Here is a 22,788-nt window from a genome sequence, read left to right on the forward strand (position 1 = left end):
AGAGAGAGAGAGAGGGGGAGGGGGTGTTACGGTTGAACGTGGCAGTGACCATGGATTCTTACTGGAACAGTTTAGACACTATTATTTTAGGATTTTTTTTTTATCTCATTAGTGACCTAAAGCTGTGAATTAGGTACTGGTAGTCGATTTTAGTTGATTGCAGCAATGGCGGGAAAAGACTTTGATCTGGCAACCCAGTATAATAATACATTCTGAAAACCTGAATTGAAACCACTTCTGGAGCCACTGGCGATGAGTTATGGTCACACATTAGGGGCGGTTTGGGGGGTGAATCTTTAGTCCTATAAATTCCTCCTTATCACGCATGCATTGTGGCTAACATCCTTATCATTTGCCTCAGGAACAAATAAACCCAGAACTAGTACCTCGTAAACAAGGTTAACTCACAGAGAGCTAACGAAAAACAAGGCATCAGGACGCCAAAAAGCTGGGTGCAGGCAGACGAGGTTTCAGCTAAACTATTATTACTGACTATTACTATTAACTGTTACATATATAACTTTATTATCTAACTGAAAACAAAAAAGAGACGAAGGGGCACGAAAGGACATAAATATTTTTTCAAGGAGACTTTTTACCGAGTTATTTAGGGCAAAAAATTTAATTACTTGTGCTGATATTAAAACCGGAACCAATGTGGGTCAGAGTTCAGGTGAGGGTCGTCCGCCTGAAGGAAAAAAGGTGAAAGGAGCAATGCGCACGGCAAAGGTGAGATGGTGGTGGAGTGGAGAGATACTTGAGGCTTATCAGAACTTTTAATTTATTACCGTCGTACTGGACGTCTTAGAGAAAGAGCCCGTGCCACCACAAAGCTGCTTTAATCTAAAACGAACGAAGCACTATCAAGGAGGGAAACTTAAGACAGCTATGTATGAAGATGGCAGGGTGTGTGTGTGTGTGTGTTGTCCCAGTCTAGTGCTTCTGCCAGTCAAGATACTTGTGATGAAATAGAAATGAGGAGATTAATTCATGTGAGAGATTTCGGGCCAAAGATTATAGGCATATATAACAATTTGATGACTAGACGAAAACTTGCGATTAGCGTTTAAAAGACGCAAGTGAAACACTAGCTACTTCATAATAAAAGTCTCAACTGAAAGCGCGCAAGGTTTTTAATGAACTCTTATCAGCGACCGGATAAAAGAGAAATGGCGCTCACCTTATCAGATAAGTTTGAACATATCTGACACTTTAATTTAAAGCCACTTTTCATTATATGACATTTATTCCCAAGAGGTCATCCTTCTCCGACAGTACACCCAGAAACCGTTCGCAACTCAACATAAGTAGGCCTACACAGACGTCTCTCCGCAAGGATCAACATATGCCTGTTCTTACCCATTAACACAGCATATCTTTATGTAGTAAAGTAGGCAATGCCTGCAGTTTTACAGAGAACAAGTCTCTGGAGTTTTTACAATACATTTTATTTCAGGAGATACAATATTTTAACATGAACAAAGACTGCAATACAGTCATTTTTCTTTTTTCCACTGCATGACCCCAATTTTCATTTTTGTCTCGTGTTTATATGGCTTTATTTCAATACTGCTTATCATATCAACTGAATAATTGCTCTTGTATGTTATTACATAAAAAGTAGTTGCACATGTTCATTAACAGTAAATTCCACACTGCAAGATCAGCATGTTTTCGTATACGCTCTAAGGACGTTTTCTTACAATCTCTTCGAACCTTCACAGAAAACTAGAATAAAGGCCTAGACTTAAGGAATAATTTCAGGATAAACATAGATAACAGCTTGGAGAAACTGTACCACAGAGTTGATAGGAAACAATTCAACTTGGTTATAAAAGCTTCCTTTCAGGAAACTTTGCTTGGTATGACGAAAGCACAACACGGCCAACTTGGCTGTACATAGGTGGTTATGTGCATATATTTGCTCTACGTATGAGTAGGCTACAGTGTATTTTTTAAACAAATCATGCCTATGTATATAGTTCGATTGTAGGGAAACAAATTTCAGAGGATGTGATGACACAAACATTTTATTTTAATTATTCCATTATACGATCAATAATTTAACGGAATCTTACACTTATGGGACAGTATTTACAAACCAGAGGAAAAACGATCGACATTTTAATGTAGATCTAGCAAAATATCATAAAACCATAAAACACATAAAAACATTAACTACAATCACTAAAATATTCGCAATTAACTATTCTAGACACGATTAAGAGAGAGAGTTTGGAATACGATTAAAAAAAGATTTATTAAAGGGGGGTCTCTCTCTCAATTGGTCTAGCGAGTGCTCTACTGTGCACAGAATCTAATAAAACCCACAACACAATCTTTCGATCGCTAAAAAAATAAGTAAATAGTTCTCGATGCTCTAGTGTACAAAGAATCTAATAAAACCCACAACACCACACACTTCCGACGGCTAAAAAGCAAATGGTTCGACGGCTAAAAAGCAAATGGTTCGACATGTCTTGTTCGGCTTGACCGGGTTCGACTTCGACCTCGACTTTCGTCACCACGTTTTGTGCCAGTTCCCGCTCATGAATTGGCGAACCTCCTCATCTCCGCCGGAGAAGAAAATGATGATTCCTTTGATGCTCGTGGCTGTTCCCGCCAGGAATCCGAGCAGTCCAAAGAGGCAGATTAGGACGCACTGTGGAATACCGGAAATATAATATTTAGAGCTGTTTAAACACGAATAACTCATAATTTACAGTTGAATTAGCGGTCAGTGTGTCAATACTGTACATTACCTATATTTTAACAGAGATTTAGAGCTGTTTACACGAATGAAGTACAAATTTAGTAGAATAAACGTTCAATGTAAATGTAAATATAAGTTACATAATCATGAACGCACACTAGATTTACGCAAACAAAAGATATTTCAAAATGACTGAGCGTTCTTATCGTATTTCATCAACTATTGTACTGTCACTATCAATCTTTTTTTCCTTTATCACTAATTTTTTTACCTTGATTATCCTCCAATTATATCGTCCCTTATCTTCCCAGAAGGTGAGTATTTCTATAATGGGAGGAAAGATGAGAGAGAGCGTGGAACTGCTCAAAGCACCGACCAAAGAGATGAATAGGCCTATGTTCGGGATGGCTGCTGCTAGGCCAACTGGAAAAGGTGAAATGTTTTGTCTAAAGATTTTTCAAGTATTAGATACTCATTCCTGTCATATCAACATAAGTATTTGTAAATGTGTCTTATGTTAGTACATTATAAAAATGAATGCAGGAGCAGCTCAGAACGAAAACAAAATATAGTAAATTTCGCAAAACATGACGTTTAGAGCAAATACAATTCGACTGATAAGGCCAGCATATCACCGTACTTCCAGTTCCAAAGTTCTGTTCCCGCGAACAGTCCAAACTGAGCATACAAAACACTGGAAGATACCTTTGACAACCACTTCGTTCATGGTGTAACTAAATCCTCTGATCAATTTTATGAAAATTATTGCCATACTGGGAAGAATTAGCTAATAAGCCTACCTCCAAGGGAAAATTTTAACTAGTCTTCACATTCTTATACGGTAATTTTTCTCCATTTAGATTCTACCTTCCCCTAATGATCTACACTATAGAAAAACAACAAGATTATTCCCCATCTAACGGGTGTTTTGAACCAAGATTCCGTTCGCCTGATAATTTCCCTTGTAACAACCGTTCTGATTCACCATTATTGTCTTATGGATCAACCATGAAATTCCTCGCAAATCTAAGTTGACGTCTGTGAAATTGCTTCAGTTTTCCCAGCTGCTACCTTAATGAGTCCGCGATAAAACCCACGGTGTTAGTAATCTTAATGGTATGGTGTTAATCCAGCAAACGTTTGGTCACATAGCAATGAAAATGTTCATATTGCTCAAATGATGGTGTATGGGGTGCTTGGCGTTATACAATCTTATAACAGTCCCTGCTAATTAGATTCACACTCACAATTGCGGCCTGAGCAACGCGTCAGCCTGGCAGTGTCTAACTAAAGAAGCACTGGTCAGTGACGTGGTGGTGTCTGGACTGGTAGAACTAAACTATAGGTCACAAGCAGGCAAATGCCCTAGGGCATCCACACTCTCGCTTGACTGAAGCCTGGGTAATGATTATGAAGAAAAAATATATGGAATTTGAAGTCCAAAATTTGTGAAAAGTTATAGGCCTTTTCTGGAACTTGTTAGTAAGAGCAGAGGTGACAATTCATGTTTTCTTGGCTTCCTCTGTGACCTGAAGACCAGTAATAGAGCTCAAATTGCCATCTTGGTGGTTGCTAGTACTATCACGGATTGATCTTTACACTTTCCTAGGCATATACACTATCCTCCATTCGGTTTAAATATTTAAAAGGACATTTTGTTTGACTTTCGTACTATTAAACAGGAGAAGAGAGTACTCTGTAAATCATTGATTAACACTTTGATCAGGCAAAAGGGTGCTAAACAGTAAGAGATTTCTACTTTCGTAGGAATAACCATAACAAAACTTAGTTTACTTACAAGTAATCAAAATGATGACGCTCCTAGCGGAATAGTCCACGATAATTTTGGAAGCGTAAGTATTAAATCTGCAGTCAATAATTGGCTGGAACATTTCGAAGACAACGTAGATCTGCAGTGGGTATGTCAGATAGACGGCGATTGCCATAGTTATCTTAACTGCTTGAGCCAACCTGACGGAAAAGATGGATTTGTATTAGTTTAATTCTCAAGTTTTCCTGGGGGAGAGAGAGAGAGAGAGAGAGAGAGAGAGAGAGAGAGAGAGAGAGAGAGAGAGAGAGAGAGAGAGAGAGAGAGAGAGAGAATGTTATACGAATCAAGTTAACTTTGACAGCTCCAAAGCTTTGCTGTAATTAGCCATCATGTCAGCGTGCACAATGTGTTGTGCAGTAATACAATTTAAGGTCGAATAATCTATGAAGCGGTATAGTTAAACTAACTGAAATTAAACAATGAAAATATACTTTAAATACTTTTGCTTGTTACACCTGTGTTACTAAACAAAGTCTATCAACCATACATCCTCATCTAACCTACGTACCCCTCATCTTGAGGAAGATTCAAAGAAATCGAACCCAAGACGCTGTTGCCATAATACAAGTATCCATAAAACCCAATGGAAGCGTAGAGACAAATGACGATCAGCGTAGCCGTAGCCAAGACTCCGTTGTATCCCAGCAGATGGCCCGGGTGTTTCATCTTATTTTCCAGTGGCAAGACCTGCGAGAGATTACTTTGTGTGTTTTAGACTTACAAAACGTGAAATATATTTATAAATTATGTTTAGGAAACAAAATCTGGCTAACCTGATCGTCAATACTTCTCATTAATCTTATACACTAGTCACACTTTATCACAAGTCCTACTTTGGAGCTTCAGTAATATATTACTTACTAGACCTATGCCTTCGAAAGCGTAGATAGCCGATCCAAAATAGAGCGGTAATGTCTCCCAGCTGTTGAACCAAGGTACTTGCTCGGTGACTTCTGGCAAATTTCTCACGGAATAATAGAGGATGATCACCAAACCAGCAGACTGAACTACGCCAGCGATCAAGGAAAAGGGTGCCAGGTACTGAAAAATACAAGGAGAGATCAGGATACTGCAAAATATAAAGGTTCCAGATGGTCTCACATTGCCAGGGCATTTGTGGGGGGATAATGGCACGCATTAGATCAGATGTCATCAAATTTTTGGGCAAAGATAACATATAAATTCTCATCTGAAGTAATGAATGCCATATTCAGCAGCCTTGTAAAATTATGTTATTCAAAAGTTTGCTCTGTACTTAATGAAAAATATTCTAGTCATTAAATAACTTACAAAAAATTAGTAATCTAGAATGGTCTTTTTCCAATGATCCCAGCACCAACCACCTTAAGGAAGGTCGACTAGCAGGCTACTTCTAAAGGGATTTGAAAATTACAAAATTAGTAATCTAAATGGTCTTTTTCCAATGATCTCAGCACTGACCATCTTAAGGAATGTTGACTAGCAGGATTCTTCAAAAGATATTTGCGAATTAAAGCACAGACTTTCAAAAAACTCATCATACCTTGAGATTTGGAACGAAGCACACGAGGAGTACTGGTAAGATCGACGCCGCCATGAATCCCAAGTCGCTGACGCCTGTGGTTATCATGCTATCAACTGCCTGAAAATATAGATTATAACTTCACCGTTGCATCATAATTTTAGACAACAGTAGACAACAACATTCTAACAATTTACGATTAATAAATATAAGCAGTATTATTGCAGTTTCATAAGCTAGATACCATTTGTTGTCCAAGTTTGTCCACAAATTTAACAGCTGGTGAGCAAGCCTTTCAGTCAGCTCAAAAGTACCTCTTCAGGGATGCATAAACATGAGTAAGTTTACTTACCTGCTTCAAATTCTGGGCGATGAAGACGAAATAAACACAACAGAAACCTAGCTGAGTTAGGCACAGAAACGATCTGATGAGATAATACATAACATTGGCAAATTTCTTGGCTCCCTCTGGCCCAAACTCACAGGCTGCTCTGCCAGTCTCCTCGAAACTTAAAGCAGGCACTCTCTTCCTCCTGCAAAGCTCCCTTGAACAATGTACCTGGTAGAAGGACAGAAATTTTAACACAACATCTGGAAATTAATGCTGGAGAGGATGACTTTTATAGATTTTAAATAAGAAGCCCAAGTCACAGAAAAACCTATGCGTTAACTGTAAGGAAACAAGTCTTGGAGACGATGCTGAAAAACTCAAGCTATGAAGAAACTAGTCAGTCAACTGTAAGGAAAAGCAGGTCTTACCAATCTGAACATACAATGCACGCATATTGCACCCATTATGGGAATCCCTGCAAGGCCTACCCACAGGCCAGAGTTCATGAAGGCCTCGGGCATGGCTAGAATACCAGTGCCCACGTTGCATTTCAGGAAGTGGATCAGCGTTTCGTTATCCCTGATGAGGAAAAAGCGGTCTTTCAAAAATAAGCAAAAGAGGTAACTATCTTTACTCCAGCAAAATGTAAGACGAAGCTTATTACACTAGCTATTTATCCTTAGGCAGATCAGAATAATGAATAAACTGAGATTTTATACTCACGTGGTTGGATGTATCGTTTCCCTGACGACTAGCTCCCAGCTGTCTGGATTCTCCGGTAACTGCTCCGTGCTGCTGGCATCATCGCTAAAATCAGTAACCCCCCTTCTGGCCTGTGCGTTAGTTTAGAGAGCTGTCAGAAGGTTATTCATCACTGAACAAAGGCAGGGGCGTCATTTCAGATTTTTGATGGGGGGGCGCGGGGGGGCAAAGGCGGTTTGGCGAGCGAAGCAAGCCTAATCACCTGGTTTTTTTTATTTTGAACTATTTTATGTGCTTTTTGAAGCACATAAAATAGATAGAAAGATATAACTTAATGTGATGACGCATTTGAATTTCGGTAGGAATAATGGAAAACCAGCTGCTGTTACTTCTTGGGGCTTGGTGGGGTGAGGGGGGGCAAGTTGAGGATGGGGGGGCAAGTTGAGGCTGGGGGGGCAAGTTGAGGCTGGGGGCAAGCTGGGGTGCCAGATGCCCCCTCAGCCCCCCTAAATGACGCCCCTGAACAAAGGGCTTGTGAAAGTCGTCATAATGGCTATGAACTGAAGAGCAACGACATATAAGCATTTAATTCATTTAGTGGGCCTTTTAACATGTGAAAATTGTAAAAAATGTATTGATAAAAGTTACAGATTTTGTTGAACTCTCCTTAAGTCTCTCAAAGGCAGGTGTTTTGGTTCAGGCCCTTCAAAAAGGAGGGACGAGAGAGTCACTACTGTGGAATTGGTAATGTCTAGAGTAAATGCCAGATTTTCATCAACAGCACAGTGTGTAACGTAATAGTTAAAGCGCAAAAACTACTACTACAAAGAAATAACAATAACATCGTCAGTTATACCGGGATGGTTAATCTCCACCAAACTTCAGAATGACTACCAAAAAGCCCTTTCAATATACCATCCTGAGTGGAAACTTATTTATTTTTGCAGGCTTCAATTTTGTGGCCAAAAAAGGTATCGATGACTTCGTAATTTAGAATTCTGTGCTTATCAGTATTTATCTAGTAAACATCCATTCCTACTATAGCTTCAAAAAATATAATCTAATTTTAACGAAACTGTTACAGCGAGCAGCTTCCGCTACGAATAAAAACCCAAAACTACGTTAATACACTAAGTTTATACACACAAACCACTGACGCCTATCGCATCAATGGTTATGATAGTCAACGGTGTCTTATCACCAAACAATAGGCCTAAGTACAAAAGTAACTTTGGCTACTTAAAACAGATCATTCTTCTGGTCTACTATACCCTCGTAGACGTATAGAAAACAAGTTGCTGCCGCTTCCGTTGCAACCACAGGCTTCTTTATTCGTTCAAAAAACACAAACTGGCGGAAATGCACAGAGGAGTACACAAACTTTCAAATAAAATCTCTGCAACACCAATTACTGGAGAATAAAAATAATGTGCGAAATGTTAAAAGGATTATCAGGGGCAACGAAACATCAAAACTAATATTTCTTACCTTGTTTTCACTGTTCGTGGTCGACATCTTACTAATATTTATTCACTGATATTTATGCCACTGGGCTAGTTAATTCTTATTCGGTCTCTTATCCGAAATTAAGGAGTCTTTATCAAAATATTAAATATATAAAATATAAGACACTGAAACAAATAAACTGCACGATAAACTTTTAGTATTTCTTTAATAAATTAAGTTCTAAAGGTTATTGAACAGTGGGATAGTACCACTGAATTCTGCGCTATAATCCTCTGGATCTCAATTAGCTTAACCGAAACAAATTTCATGCATTAGAAAGCAACAGTTCCTGATGAACTGTTACCCTGTTAGGTCTGTTCCAGTCTTTGGTAAATATTGAAACCGCTAAAGTTGACTATAACGATTTCCAAGTAATTTATCCAGACATACTAATCAGCAGAAACTCGAACACACTTTAGAGATGACCCAGGTTTCACGAAGCCTTGACGTAATCTATGACTTCTGTAAAATCTGGTACAAATACACAGCAACGGTTTAAAACACAAGCTTGACAAAGTCACGATAAGCGTTGAGATAATGGAAGCTTAAGACAATCTCTTGTAGCTTTTACCGTCTTGCGACTTGAACATATTATCGCCGGACCAATTGACCTATGATCATCATAACAGGCTATCTCAACCTCGAAGTGGATTAGAAATTGCTTGATGTTCACACCACATTCCGTTAACACCTTCGTTACTTTAGACAGCTGTCATTTTCAGATGCTTTGATAGCTCTACAGAGAGTCGAGAAACTTAATTCAGTCGTAATACAGCCATGCAAATGGAACGAGATACTGTTAAACTTAGGCCTACGCATGAAGTGTTGACCGTAGACCAGCGCAATTAAATTCGGTTCAAAAGGTGTAGGGGAAAGAACTTTGTACCTATCTTCAAGGAGACAAATGTGCTCGCAAGCATGTTTAGAGGAGTGTGCAACGAAATGGTCAACAACAAACCTGTGCAAGATGAACTACATCTAGGCCTAACGACAAAAGCTTGCATTAAATTTTTGAAAGTTCCGTGATTTTTCTAACAGCGAAAGTCACCCGTGCTTGGGAACCGTTTTGGCTAGGCCACTAAATTAAGAAAAACAAAAACGTCTTCCCGCTTAGATTAATATTCCCGACAGAACGGTCTTAAAGACAAAAACACACGAGATACAACCTGACACACACGGCAAGTCCCATCCTCGCAGCAAAACGCAGGTGTTATTAAGGCTCTCCTCTCTTCGTCATTCACGTGGCTCGGACCAGGAAGTGCTTCTGCCATACCTTGGGGCACTAAAAAGGACACTCAAATTCCCACTTAAAACTCTCGAACTAAAAACATTAAAATAATAAAACTTCAACTAATAAACCTCTGGTAGCCCTAATGTCCTATCTTCTGGACAGAGTAGGATTATATAAGGCAAAAGTTTTTTCCCCTTTACGTTAAATCTTCCGCCATGTACAGCGGTTGACATTTTCGGCGAACGAGTGAATTGGCAGTTTCGGTATTATTAATTGTCGCTGACTTTCTTTGTTTCCCCAAACCGGAAGAAAAGCTTTCAAAACAGAATATGAGTGAGTGAAAGTGGAGAACAGCATAAAACATAAATGAAGAAAAGTAAATAAACATACACACGACTGAAAAGCTAACAAGGCAATTTAAAGCATCGTTAGACCATCACCTTTTCCTACAAACATGAGAAGCAACAGTATTGTAGACTGAGCTGGCCTTATGCCAGCACCGGCTCTTACTCCTGGAGCAACCCGTAACGGCAGCATCAACCAGCAAGACTGTTCTCCAGTCTTACTGTAAAGGAATGGAGGACACGTAGCACTGAGTGGTCTGATATCATGGCAGTTCATCAAATTAATAGACCTATGCTGAGTTTGACGATTTTGCCATTGGTACTCTATCCCCATCGATAGTGTCAGCCTCAATTTACATTTTCTCGTTTTCATTGCTTATCTCGAGCAATTGTATTTAATATTGCATAAGCTTTGTTCTTTTAAGCATCTCTGGTGATACTGAAATGAACTCAGGGCCTAGAGCTCATCGTAATTGATGGAAAAGTTATGGATTTAAACCATAAGATTCGAGACATAGGGATACGTTCTCAACCTTCTGAGTCGTGCCTCCAAGTACGACCTAATTTTCTCGTCCGAAGAGCAAATTCGCTGAGAAGTGACTTAGGACACCATGTATCAGGAGAGGAATGTTAAATGAGTCATTAAATTTTCCCTTTCCGAACCCAGTACATCTACAATGGCTAAATGAGTGACATTTAGCCATCGTGGATGTACTGGGTTCGGAGAGGGAGAATTTTCTTACCTTGTTGTTTAACTCGGTAATATAGCTTTGCTTGACAAATATCTTTGCTAAAAAATTTTAATTGCTTCCAGCCTACTTTCAGCAAAATATTGGGATTCATCCAAGAACTATCATATCTCCATTCATGAAAAAACGGCTTTTTTCATCAAATTATCATGGCGTTCCATCGGAATGGATCAACATCATAAGTTCTATTTCTAAAACTTTCCTAGGCTAACCTGCCGTTACTTATTCTTTCCTCACATGGGATAACTACATTGGCAGTACAACTTTTCTATTCGTCTCCTCTAAATAAATCTATTAAGCTTGTGGCTTTTCAAATAATAAAACTCAAGTTTTGACAGGAACGTGTGGAGATGACGGCTTGCAGTCTGTCTCTAATGCAACATAGGCCTAACCACTTTCTTCTCACCTATTTATTTACCTTTGCACAGACAGTCATTACCAGTTAATTATTATCAGTATCCTGATTTATATAATTATGATCATTATTCTTGTAACAAACAACAGCCCAGCTATTAAGTGCAGTTTCTTTTCCGACATACCAGTATATCCATTCAACCCCACACGCGCCACTATGAGACAAAGATCAGTGACATGAAGAAATCCAGCTTAATTTACAAGCAACCGACTAAATCATTCGAATTATCCTTTAGTTAAACAGTTGCCGCAATGGCACCTTGTAAAAACAAACAGAAACCCATTCACTGGATGTTTGGAGGAAGCACAGCACTATTTCATCCTCTTAGCACTGGTAGGTGGGCACTGGGGAGGGAATCCTATCACATGTTCTGAGTACGTACTACGTAATACAATAGTGATGGATTGGGCGGCAGTGGGTAAATCAGTTTTGCGTAACATTTGTTTAGGATTCTTATGCACTCTTGCTTTTAATGCTTATCTCTCGATTAATTATTGTCCTATTGTCACTTATTATTGTTAGTCTTTAGTTTCAATTCCAAATGTTTAGAATATCTTTATAGGTATAAAGGTAGTGTCAGTTTTGTCGAATAGAAATACGATACTTCTTTTTATATCGTCTGGGTTGAATTAAGAGTTAGATTTTCCCGTTCCAATGTTGGGAAATGTATAATAATAGATAAAAACCAGCCATCTCCTTCCTTTAAAAGGGGTGTGAGTCACGACTATGTTGTAGGCTTATCCGTGGTAATCGGTTACGTAATCTATAAAATGGTGTTTAATTATAAATTTTATCTGCACTTTGTACTATCTAAAAAGATAATGGAGGATTGTTTTTTATTGTTAGTCTTTAGTTTCAATTACTGGTACGGACTTTTCTTTTTTTAAATTCATGGCACAAAGACTGCATGCTTTTCCAACCATTTTCTTTAATAAAGAAGTTTTCGGAGACTAAGTAAACACTGAGCCAATGATATTATGAGCATTTTATTATTATATTAAATTACAAAGGTAAGTAATATCACTTTTATCCATAAGACCCTTTTTCTTTCAACATTCTCTTAGTAATATGCAATATAATGAGAGCCATTTCTGCAGATGCTTCACGATTTCTTATGATTAACACAAAATCTTATAATTGTTCACGTTTGTGGAATAATGTTACGTCGATTCGGTGCTTCTTTAGAGGTAGTTAATTGCTTGCTTGACTTAACACTCAGCGGAGTTCATAGTTGGCTTATGGCGGAGGGCGTTACGTAGGTTAGAAGAGGTACGCTCTCCACTGAGCACTCTCGGTATGCCTAGTGTAACATTCCATCTTTGTTATATATTTAATCATTCGAATAATGCTTGCTTCCGACCTTGCAGATATGAACCAATGTCTCTCCTCCTCTTTTGCAAGGTAAGGGTCTGTTAAACAAATTACTTTCCATTCATTGATCAGGTTATTTATCAATTCACACAGGCATATCCTTGTGTCGACATCTCATTAGATATATATAAGTCTAATATTGCTTCATTATGCCTATTCTATCTCTGTTATCATCGTAATCCAACAAGAGATTGGTGCTTCCAAAACATTTTTAGATAAGATAGTTAACTCTTCAGCTCTCGTGAGGGAATCGTTACTTTCTGTTCTTGAAAAAGCCGACGATAGACTGTACACTCGTGACTGTCCCCGTCGCGAAACCAATCAGGCCGAACAGACAGATGAATGCCCCCTGTAAAAGCGAAAAACAAAGAAAATGTAAGAAACAGAGCAACAGATGTTGGAAAATTGTTACGTTTAAAATATTATCTAAAGCTCACATCCAAATATTTAATTACACATTTCTAAGGGACCGTTGTCAATTTACCTTGATAATTCTCCAGTTGTATTTGCCTGTATCCGGCCAGAAGGTCACGATGTCAATGATTGGAGGGAATATAAGCGCCAAGGCTGAGCTGCTCACCGCCCCCACCAGCGAGATGAATAGACCGATATTAGGGATGGCAGCAGCCAGGGCAACTGTAAGGTTAAGGTTAAAGGTTAAGGTTAGATTTGTTTAGCATACATTTGTTGTTAATTGTGTATATTCAGAACTACTGTATTTATTGTTAGTAAGTGTATGCAGACTTTTCCTTCTTTACTGTTATGTCTATTTCACGCTTATCGAGTATGTCTATATGTATTTGTGTGTGTGTATATATATATATATATATATATATATATATATATATATATATATATATATATATATATATATATATGAGAGAGAGAGAGAGAGAGAGAGAGAGAGAGAGAGAGAGAGAGTAAAGTGGTTAGATAAAAAAGCTATAAATAAGCTTGCACCGAGAACGAATGAAGCCGGGGCTCAGGATGACAGAACCTTAAGCTAGACTCAGTCACACTTTAGCTACGAGTATATCGATTGAAAAGGCTTTCCAAACTTTTATTTAGAACGCAAGCCTAGAATTTTGTGTCCTTGTTCCTATCAAATTTTTTTTTTACATTGGTCTAGAGTCTAGACATACAAACATGGCCCAAGCGGGGGGAGGGAGGAAGGGTACAACTTTCCTGGGGCCCGGCAGGCTGGGGGCCCGTGACAGCATTTTATTTATTTTAACTTTTCTTTTTAGAGAATAAACAAAATCAAAGGATGAAGGATACTCAAGGGGCCCATACTTCCTTAACGATATTATTATTATTATCATCATTATTATTACTTCATTTTTGATAACTGATGATCAACTATATTTTTGGTACCTCCACTTACTCTTGCAATAAATTCATACAAACTAATATTTAATTTAAGCCTTTAGCTGGACACTTTTGAATTGTGTGAGGCCTGGGCTGGAGGTGCTGGTGTAAGGTTCCCAGGGGTGGAGGAAGAGTGCGGTTGGGGCCCAGTTTTTATGCAAGTACCGGGGCCTGAGAGGGTGACGCTTGGGCCCTGCATACAAACAAGCAGAAATACTAACAAGTCAACAGAACTAGCAGACTCCTGCAGACGTATTCTGCGATGATCTTCTTCCTTTCTCCTTCGAAACGTCGGCGCACAACCGGAGCCATGATTTCATAAACAACATACATCTGCAGAGGGTACGAGAGGTACACTGCAACTGCCATGGTGATTTTCACCGCCTGAGCCAACCTAAGAAACGGAATATGTTAGAGGTTTATCGTTTTTGAGAGTGTATCGTGTCATTTGTTATTTGGTCACCATATCTAAGACGAAAAGATTCTAGACCAATAATGAACCCTGACATGTAACTTGTCTGTTAGCACTTACCTCTTAGCAGCCGGGCTCTCTTTCACTCCTTCTTTTGAACTCCATACACCTTTACACTCACATACATACAATATACATATATGTACATACACGCATGCAGTCACATTTATTATAGAGTAGTGATGAAAGTTATGGTGGTGTTTTTTCGTTTTTTTCTTCAATCAGAAAAACTATAGTTACTATTAGTACCATAACTGGTCATCCATCAGTCTAGGGTAGCAGAGTGAAAAATCAAATAGAAAATTAACATTGCTGCTTCTTTCTTGAAGTTACTCAGAGCCCCTACAGACTAAAAACAAACTTTTCCACCTCATATGATTAAAACAACGTAATATATTCGACTTAAATTTACTAGGGAACCAAGTAGTTAGAGATCTACGTACACGTCATCATTTGGTAGATTTAGAGTAATAGAACCCTGGACTTCGTTTCCAAATTCTAGATATCCGAAGAATCCTACTGCTGCATATAAGACGACGACGATCATCATGGCCGTGTTCAGTACACCGTTGAATCCTCCGAAGTTCTGGGGAGTTTTCATCTTGTTTTCCAGAGGAAGAACCTAAAATTATAGTGAGTATCACCTGGGGATGAGTGTTTTGACAGAACTGATATGTTACACATGCTAGATTTATTGAGACTCAGTGGAGAATAAACATCATCGTCTAGTACTGAAACCCCTTACTTACGAGACCAATGCCTTCGAAAGCATAAATGGCAGATCCGAAATAGAGTGGCAGAGTGCCCCAGCTGTTGAAGGCGGGAACGACCTCTTCTACTTCCGGCAGATCCCTTACCATGTAATAAAAGGTTATGGCTAGTCCTGTCGTCTGTATTACGCCAGCTATGAAAGATACAGGTGCCAGGTGCTGAAATTAGGAGAAGAGTTGTCGTTAGTTCCTTTTTGGTGATAATTCTGAAGCTGGCTCTACGTAGCTTTGTCTAAATTTGCGTAAAATGTTCTTAAACTCTCTCTCTCTCTCTCTCTCTCTCTCTCTCTCTCTCACACACACACACACACACAGTTCTCTCTCTCTCTCTCTTGGATGTTAACTTTCTGTTCACCATGTTTATTCTGAATTTGAGAGTAATGTAATTATTTTTTTTCTCTCTCTATAACTGTCTTTTGGCTGTTAGCATGTTGACTAGGCTGAATGATCTATATATACTTTGTATCTACGGCTCAAAGTGTTTAGCTTTGTTGGTATAGCCGTCTTACCGAACGAGTATATAAATATATTATATTTAGGTGTATGTTATAAGACTAAAAACAGGATTGCAGTCTTAAGGCAGAAATACGGTCTAGGACTTTAAGAAATAGGCAATGTTATATTTTTAAAAAAAAAATGACAAAGATGGCCACAATGCGCACCTATTAGTCTAATGAAGAGAAATACAGACAGACTTACTTTGAGATGTGGAACGTAACAGACCAGTAGCATAGGGACGATTAGGATCGCCATGAATTCCAGCTGGGTGATTCCCGTTCCCGATGGAATGATGTGGTCGAGAGCCTGTGGTGATGAGAAATAGTTGAAATAAAAGACGTCTTCGGTATGCAGACAGTAGCCTGTGGTCATTTTTTTTATTTAAAAATAAAATGCAGAATCTACTTTGTTCATTCCTCATCTGCTATACTGAAGGAATTACTGTTCATTCTAGACTGAAATTCCTACATCAAGAGATAAAACTCAATCTTGAGCTAAAAAATTCTTGAAAGCAAAGATAAATTTTATTCAAGTACCTCATTTAAAATTCTTAACATCATAGCTACAAGGAGTACATCTTATTCTTATAAGTAAAAAATAATCAATTTCAGCTTTCTTAAAACAAATTATTCCTAGCTATTTCTCACCAGAGGCCTTAAGGAAAGGTCCGATCAAGGCTGTCGTATATTTAGTCTTGCCGAGACTAGCTAAATCCTCTGAGGCGATGTTGCTTAATACTTGAATTGAAACGAATATATAATTTCTAGACCGAACTGACCTGTTTAAGAACACTGCAACTTCTAGACCGAACTGACCTGCTTAAGAACACTGCAACTTCTAGACCGAACTGACCTGCTTAAGAACACTGCAACTTCTAGACCGAACTGACCTGCTTAAGAACACTGCAACTTCTAGACCGAACTGACCTGCTTAAGAACACTGCAACTTCTAGACCGAACTGACCTACTTAAGAACACTGCAGCTTCTAGACCAAACTGACCTGCTTCAGATTCTGGGAGATGAACACGAAATAGACGCAGCAGAATCCCAACTGTGTGATGATGAGGAAAGCCGTGATAATGCGTCCTACGGCTTTGGCGTACTTCCGGCATCCCTCAGGGCCGTATTCGAATGCCACCTTGGCCGACTCCTCGTAGCTGAGGGCTGAGACGTTTGCTCTCCTGCACAAAACTCTGGAACACCTGAGCTGTTGGAAAGGAGGCGTTGAGGATCTGAGTATCATATAATTCTTAATTTATTCACCTTTATCTGTAGGACGAAGATATTTCCAGTTTTATGGAATCCCTTTATTCTACCGAAAGATTCATCTTATCTTTGGGTCTAGGTTCTCAGTTGCTTTGTTCATTAGTTGATTTGCTGACTCAGCTAAATACAGTACGCTTTAAAAAACCCTTTCCTAAAGCATCCAAAATCCAGTTATCACAGGTCAGCAAACAAACCGTTGTTTACGATCCTTTAAAACTATTACTTTCCATTGCTGATAAATTAAAACACACACACACACACACACACACACACACACACACACATATATATATATATATATATATATATATATATATATATATATATATATATATATATATATATATATATAAGTATTGTACGTTTGTAATTATTGCACTCTCTCCAAATTGCAGCGTGCTTACATGGGCTTTTTATTTATATATATATATATATATATATATATATATATATATATATATATATATATATATATATATATACAGTTTATGATATTCCGTTGCATTATATACAGAAATAGATTAGAAGGGGGATGGAGAGAGAGAGAGAGAGAGAGAGAGAGAGAGAGAGAGAGAGAGAGAGAGAGAGAGAGAGAGAGAGAGAGAGAGAGAGAGAGGTAAGGCAGCAAGAATTTACTCACCAACGTGAACATACATTCGATGCAGACAATACCCATCACAGGAACACCAACGAAGCCAACCCAGAGGCCAGCGTTCATGAAGGCTTCTGGCATAGCCAGCACACCTGTGCCCACGTTCCCCTTCAGCACGTGCACAAGCGTTTCGTTGTCTCTGTTCAAGGAGACGAGGTAGATAATAATATTACAAAAGAGAAAGAATGTAATTCCTCTCTATATTTTTCATAATTCCCATTTTCCCAAGAAGCGCGAATTGATGACTGTATTCTGCGAGGTAGAATTAGTTTCATACCTAGTCTCAACAGCTGAAAGTGAGATCAGGTATGTATCGCCAATAATTCCTTTACTAAAGCACGAAGCTGTTCCCCCAGAAAGATATGTAGGAACTTGCCCTTACAATGGGTATTTCCACACTGAAAACTGAAAGCTTTTCGTTCAGCCATTTATATGTCTGTCTGTCTATCTGAGTTTTCGAAAATGGAAACTTAACAAGAACTTAATCGTACGTTGTTGGGTTTTTAACGTCTCTTTTGATGAGCAAGGTGTCCTCCCCCGGGTGTCCAACATCAACAACGTCCCCGTTACTGTATCGTCCATTTTGTTCCTGAGTGAGAACATACAGCAGTTTTATGAAATCATCAGAATTCAGGTTGAAGTGAGAGTTCATAGGAAATGCATCACTGTGTTGGCATTTAAAAGAAACAAAGATAGCGATGACATTTAGACCAACTTATGTACAACAGTTACAGAGTTGTCTTGCCAGCCTGTGAAGAAATGTTCTCGATGAATTTTAGAATATAACAAGAATAGAAGAACAGAGTTACTGAAGAGGAACAAACACAGATATGCCTAATGAGAGTCAGTCGAAGGGATGAGAAACAGGATGACGTCAGAGGTACGGGAGGAAATTATGATAAAATATTATTATTCCTGAGAACGTCAATGTAATTAAGACTATAAGCAGACACTGCTTATATATGAAATCTGTAAAATCAATTTATTTTCCTTTCAAGCCTGCAGTCTATAAGTCACTAAATAGCCAAGTTATAAATGACATATCAATCTTAGGACATTACCTCGACATCAACGGCAGCCGTGATTGTGAGAATCTGCTGGGCACGAGAGACTCCCTGTAACAGAAAGTATAAACATGTGTATAAAACTACCTCCAAAAGATAAGCGGGCGTGCTTACAGAAATTACAGTAGACTGAATTGTTAAGATAGACTAAAATTATTAGCGTAAGGAAAAGAGATTTGGATTACCATAAAATAACATTTTTCTTTGACATGGTATGCACAGAGGACTTCTTCCTGGTTGCTGTGCACGTATCTATTTGTTAATTTTTTCTTGTCTAATCTTTATCCTATCTTATTTTCTTTGCTTCTTATTCATTTTTCACAGAAAACTACCTGTCAAATCAATGAGAAATTGTTTTGTTCCATGATTATAACGATAAAGGTAGTCCAAGGTTAATTATATATTGTACGTTCTCTGACATCGAAAGCGAACGCCACCAGAGCACATAATCGTCAGTTTCCCGCGTTTTTCCTCTTATTTTCCTCTCTCTCTTTTCCTAGTTACATGTGAAGCGAAAGCAGTCGCTCGTCCCCCGAAGCAAACACTCAGTGGAGACGAGATAACCAGACCGTTAATCAGGAAGGGTAACTGGAGATAACTTAGCGATGAAGCTTTCCTTAATCTGGCTTAGCGACGGTTATCGAAAGCGGCAGGCGTTCTCTGTGATAGATTTTTGAACTGGTCAGCAAAATGATTATAGATTGCTTGATTTATTGTTGTTTTCTGGTATAGGGTAGGGATTTGTTATTCAATGTATGAAAGGCGAGAATTCTCAGGTACTGCATAGATACGCTCAAGTATGTGTTTTGTACATATGCACAGTACACACAAACGCTTGCACGTGCGCACATATCACGGTCTAGATAGAGGGCACATACACACACGCACATATACAATATAGTTAATTTCATTTATTTCTGTTTAGATACTACCTTACTTCTTTCGTTACCGACTAATGTTCCACTATAAAACAAGGAAAACCTTGCAAGATTTATGCATTTTACGTTGACATTTTCTTATCTAACATTTAGATACATCTTCGAAAGATGAAATGGCAAATGTATAGGCCTAAATCCTTGCACACTATATAGCATGACAATTCGAAGTTAAGTCAGGTCAAGTGCGTAAATTTTGTGAAACTTTAAAGAAAGAAAACACCCCTTTTTTTGTATAGATTTCAATTTGACACAGGAGATGCATCGATAAATGGCCATTGGCCATGTTTGGCTATGGGCCATGGCTGCTGGCCACATTCTTGACTTGGGTGAGCTTGTAATGCAAATCATTATGGGATGGCTATCGTAATTATAATAGCCTAGTTAATTATGAAAGGGTTTTGAAAATTATGACGTCACGATATTCAACAAACATTAATGTTATAATAAACTTATTGCGATGTAAACATAAAAGTTGCACAGTTTTAGGAATATATATATATATATATATATATATATATATATATATATATATATATATATATATATATATATATATATATATATATATACACACTATATATATGTATATATACATACACACATTACTGTATATATATATATATATGTGTGTGTGTATGAAAATTAACTTTATCACTTACGCAATTGTTCTGTGCATTAATACATTTACTAACAGGGCCTCATTGAAACTAGATGGTATCTAGCGGAGATATTTATTTAAAAAAAGTTACAAGCTTTTCAGAACCAACAGTCCTCATTGTCAAGTATCCGTAATTTTTTTTTTTTTTTTTAATAAATATCTCCGCTAGATACCATCCGGTTTCAGTGAGGCCGTGTTAGTATATATGTTATATATATATATATATATATATATATATATATATATATATATATATATATATATATATATATATATATATATACAAACACACACACACACACACACTTCCACACGTGACAAAGGACATATGCAAATTTATAACCTGACAGACCAAATAATCATCAGTCATTATCTGAGTAATTGCGAAAACATTTCTGGAAATGACAAATAGTCAGACTTAACAAACAATTAAAACGTTACCTCAGAGTTATTTTAAAACATCGGCCACAAAGTTATTAATCTTTTCAGCGCAAATATTTTGTGTGGAGGTTTAAGTAAGCATAACTGGGGACGTATCTTATCAGATTTATGTATGTAATTGTTTAACCGATTTGTTGACACCAATGAATATGAAATATTCTAATCTTGTTTTTCGTTTTTAACAGAATTTCATTATATATATATATATATATATATATATATATATATATATATATATATGTATATATATATATATTAATACAACGTGGTTCATCATGACTATTTCAAGGCCTTTTGAAAATAGCACAAACAGTTATATTATAAATTTACTGATATAACCTTTCATCTAGTGCTAAATATATGACCATAGTAATTTCTATGTACCTTTTGTTACCACACATTTAAAGTTAAAATATTCGCCTAGCTAATTCGGTACATAAGTCCCACGTAAGTACATGGCTTTTTTTTTATTGATTCTCCAAAGCGTAAACAAGTATCCGGAGCCGGTAGTCTCTTAGCAAGTGATATAATATCAGGCACAACCAACAAACAACCGACTGCGTGGGAAACACACTCGCTCACAAACACATTCTTCAAACTCGAATATGATTCAAATCGAAAAATATGAGAAAAACACACAATATCGCATATGGATGAATCTTCAGTAAGACATCGGTGCACAATAAACAGAAAAATCAATATCCTTAGTGAGATAGATATTATGCCGGTAATAGGCAAAATGACAACGCAACACTCCGGCAACGCGTCGTCATCACCTTCTGGTGCAGACGTCGTGATTTGCTGGGCACATTTCCCATCCTGCGAAGAGTAGATCTCACGCTTCCATTACTCTTCTTCACCACTTAACGGTGAAATCATTGATTTGGTACCATAAAAGCATTACCACTGTTATTACTGTTGTCATGATTGTTATGGTTTTATATACATATTGAAAGTCACTTTATTGCACATCCATGGGATGGGTCGTGAAGTTGTGAGAGAGAGAGAAGAGAGAAATTCATACCTTGGGCACAGTAGTCTTAGTCGCTGGCATCTTACAGTTGACAAATGAGTGGGAATCCTAGGCAACAGATTTTGACGAAGCGTTTTGATAACTATTTTGCCCTTGATCTCGTGAAGCTGAGGAAAAAAACAAAAAATGCATACAACATATGCGCATAGTAGCTTAGGTTGGTGCGTTTATACACATACGTATTATATATAATGTGTGTGTGTATATATATATATATATATATATATATATATATATATATATATGTATATATTTGAAATCTATAAAGTGTTAGAATGAAGGAAAATGGCCATATAAATAAAAAAAAAAAAACAAGCACGAGAAGCGTTACGTTTTAGGTGGTATTCTCCACTCCTGTACGAACAACAATGGTTCTCTCAGTACAGAGGACTACTGCCTATACAAAGAATGTCTAAAAAAAACCAGACAATTGAGGGAAACCGTTTTCGATTCCAGCTAAGCCTAGGACATAATGGGAGACAAAAGACGATCTGATTCGCTTTGTAAACCGGTTTTCCATCGGCATGATTTTGAATTTCGTATCCTCACATTCAGAGGAACAGACCCCTTGAGGTCCCGTTTTAAATATGGCCACTCTGTGTCCTTTAGTTTTGCTGAAATTCTTTGTACAAATAAAGTCCTCCTCTTTACTTCCAGAAGCTTAGGGAAAACCGCGAGCAAGAGCCCGTGCTAGCTTAAGGCAAGCTTAAACTAGAAAATCAACGATTACCAGATCCGTCTCATTTTGTGGCAATATTCCTTCATATATATATATATATATATATATATATATATATATATATATATATATATATATATATATATACACTGTTCTGTGTTCACCAAGCTTTGTTGAATGTTCTTTCACAAATCATTAACACTGGCGTATCACAATGCAAGGAGCAACTGATCACTTGTTTCACAGACGAGGGCA

General features: G+C 37.7%; 1 protein-coding gene across 1 annotated transcript; it reads right to left on the reverse strand.

Annotated features, from left to right (window-relative positions):
• Positions 1-2,012: 2,012 nt before the first annotated feature.
• Positions 2,013-22,788, reverse strand: LOC136853331 (uncharacterized). Its single transcript, XM_067128693.1, has 22 exons — positions 22,769-22,788; positions 21,846-21,961; positions 18,782-18,835; positions 18,212-18,309; positions 17,709-17,859; positions 16,803-17,009; positions 16,004-16,108; positions 15,284-15,463; positions 14,978-15,156; positions 14,284-14,456; positions 13,179-13,330; positions 12,951-13,043; positions 9,751-9,879; positions 7,100-7,209; positions 6,805-6,955; positions 6,398-6,604; positions 6,067-6,165; positions 5,406-5,585; positions 5,053-5,231; positions 4,512-4,684; positions 2,985-3,136; positions 2,013-2,662 (listed from the first exon to the last, which is right to left on the reverse strand). Exons 2-22 carry the CDS (start codon positions 21,873-21,875, stop codon positions 2,522-2,524), a joined length of 2,943 nt encoding a protein of 980 aa, XP_066984794.1. The 5' UTR covers positions 21,876-21,961; positions 22,769-22,788; the 3' UTR covers positions 2,013-2,521.

The sequence above is a fragment of the Macrobrachium rosenbergii genome, chromosome 27 (genome assembly GCF_040412425.1).
Source record: "Macrobrachium rosenbergii isolate ZJJX-2024 chromosome 27, ASM4041242v1, whole genome shotgun sequence".
Lineage (NCBI taxonomy): Eukaryota > Metazoa > Arthropoda > Malacostraca > Decapoda > Palaemonidae > Macrobrachium > Macrobrachium rosenbergii.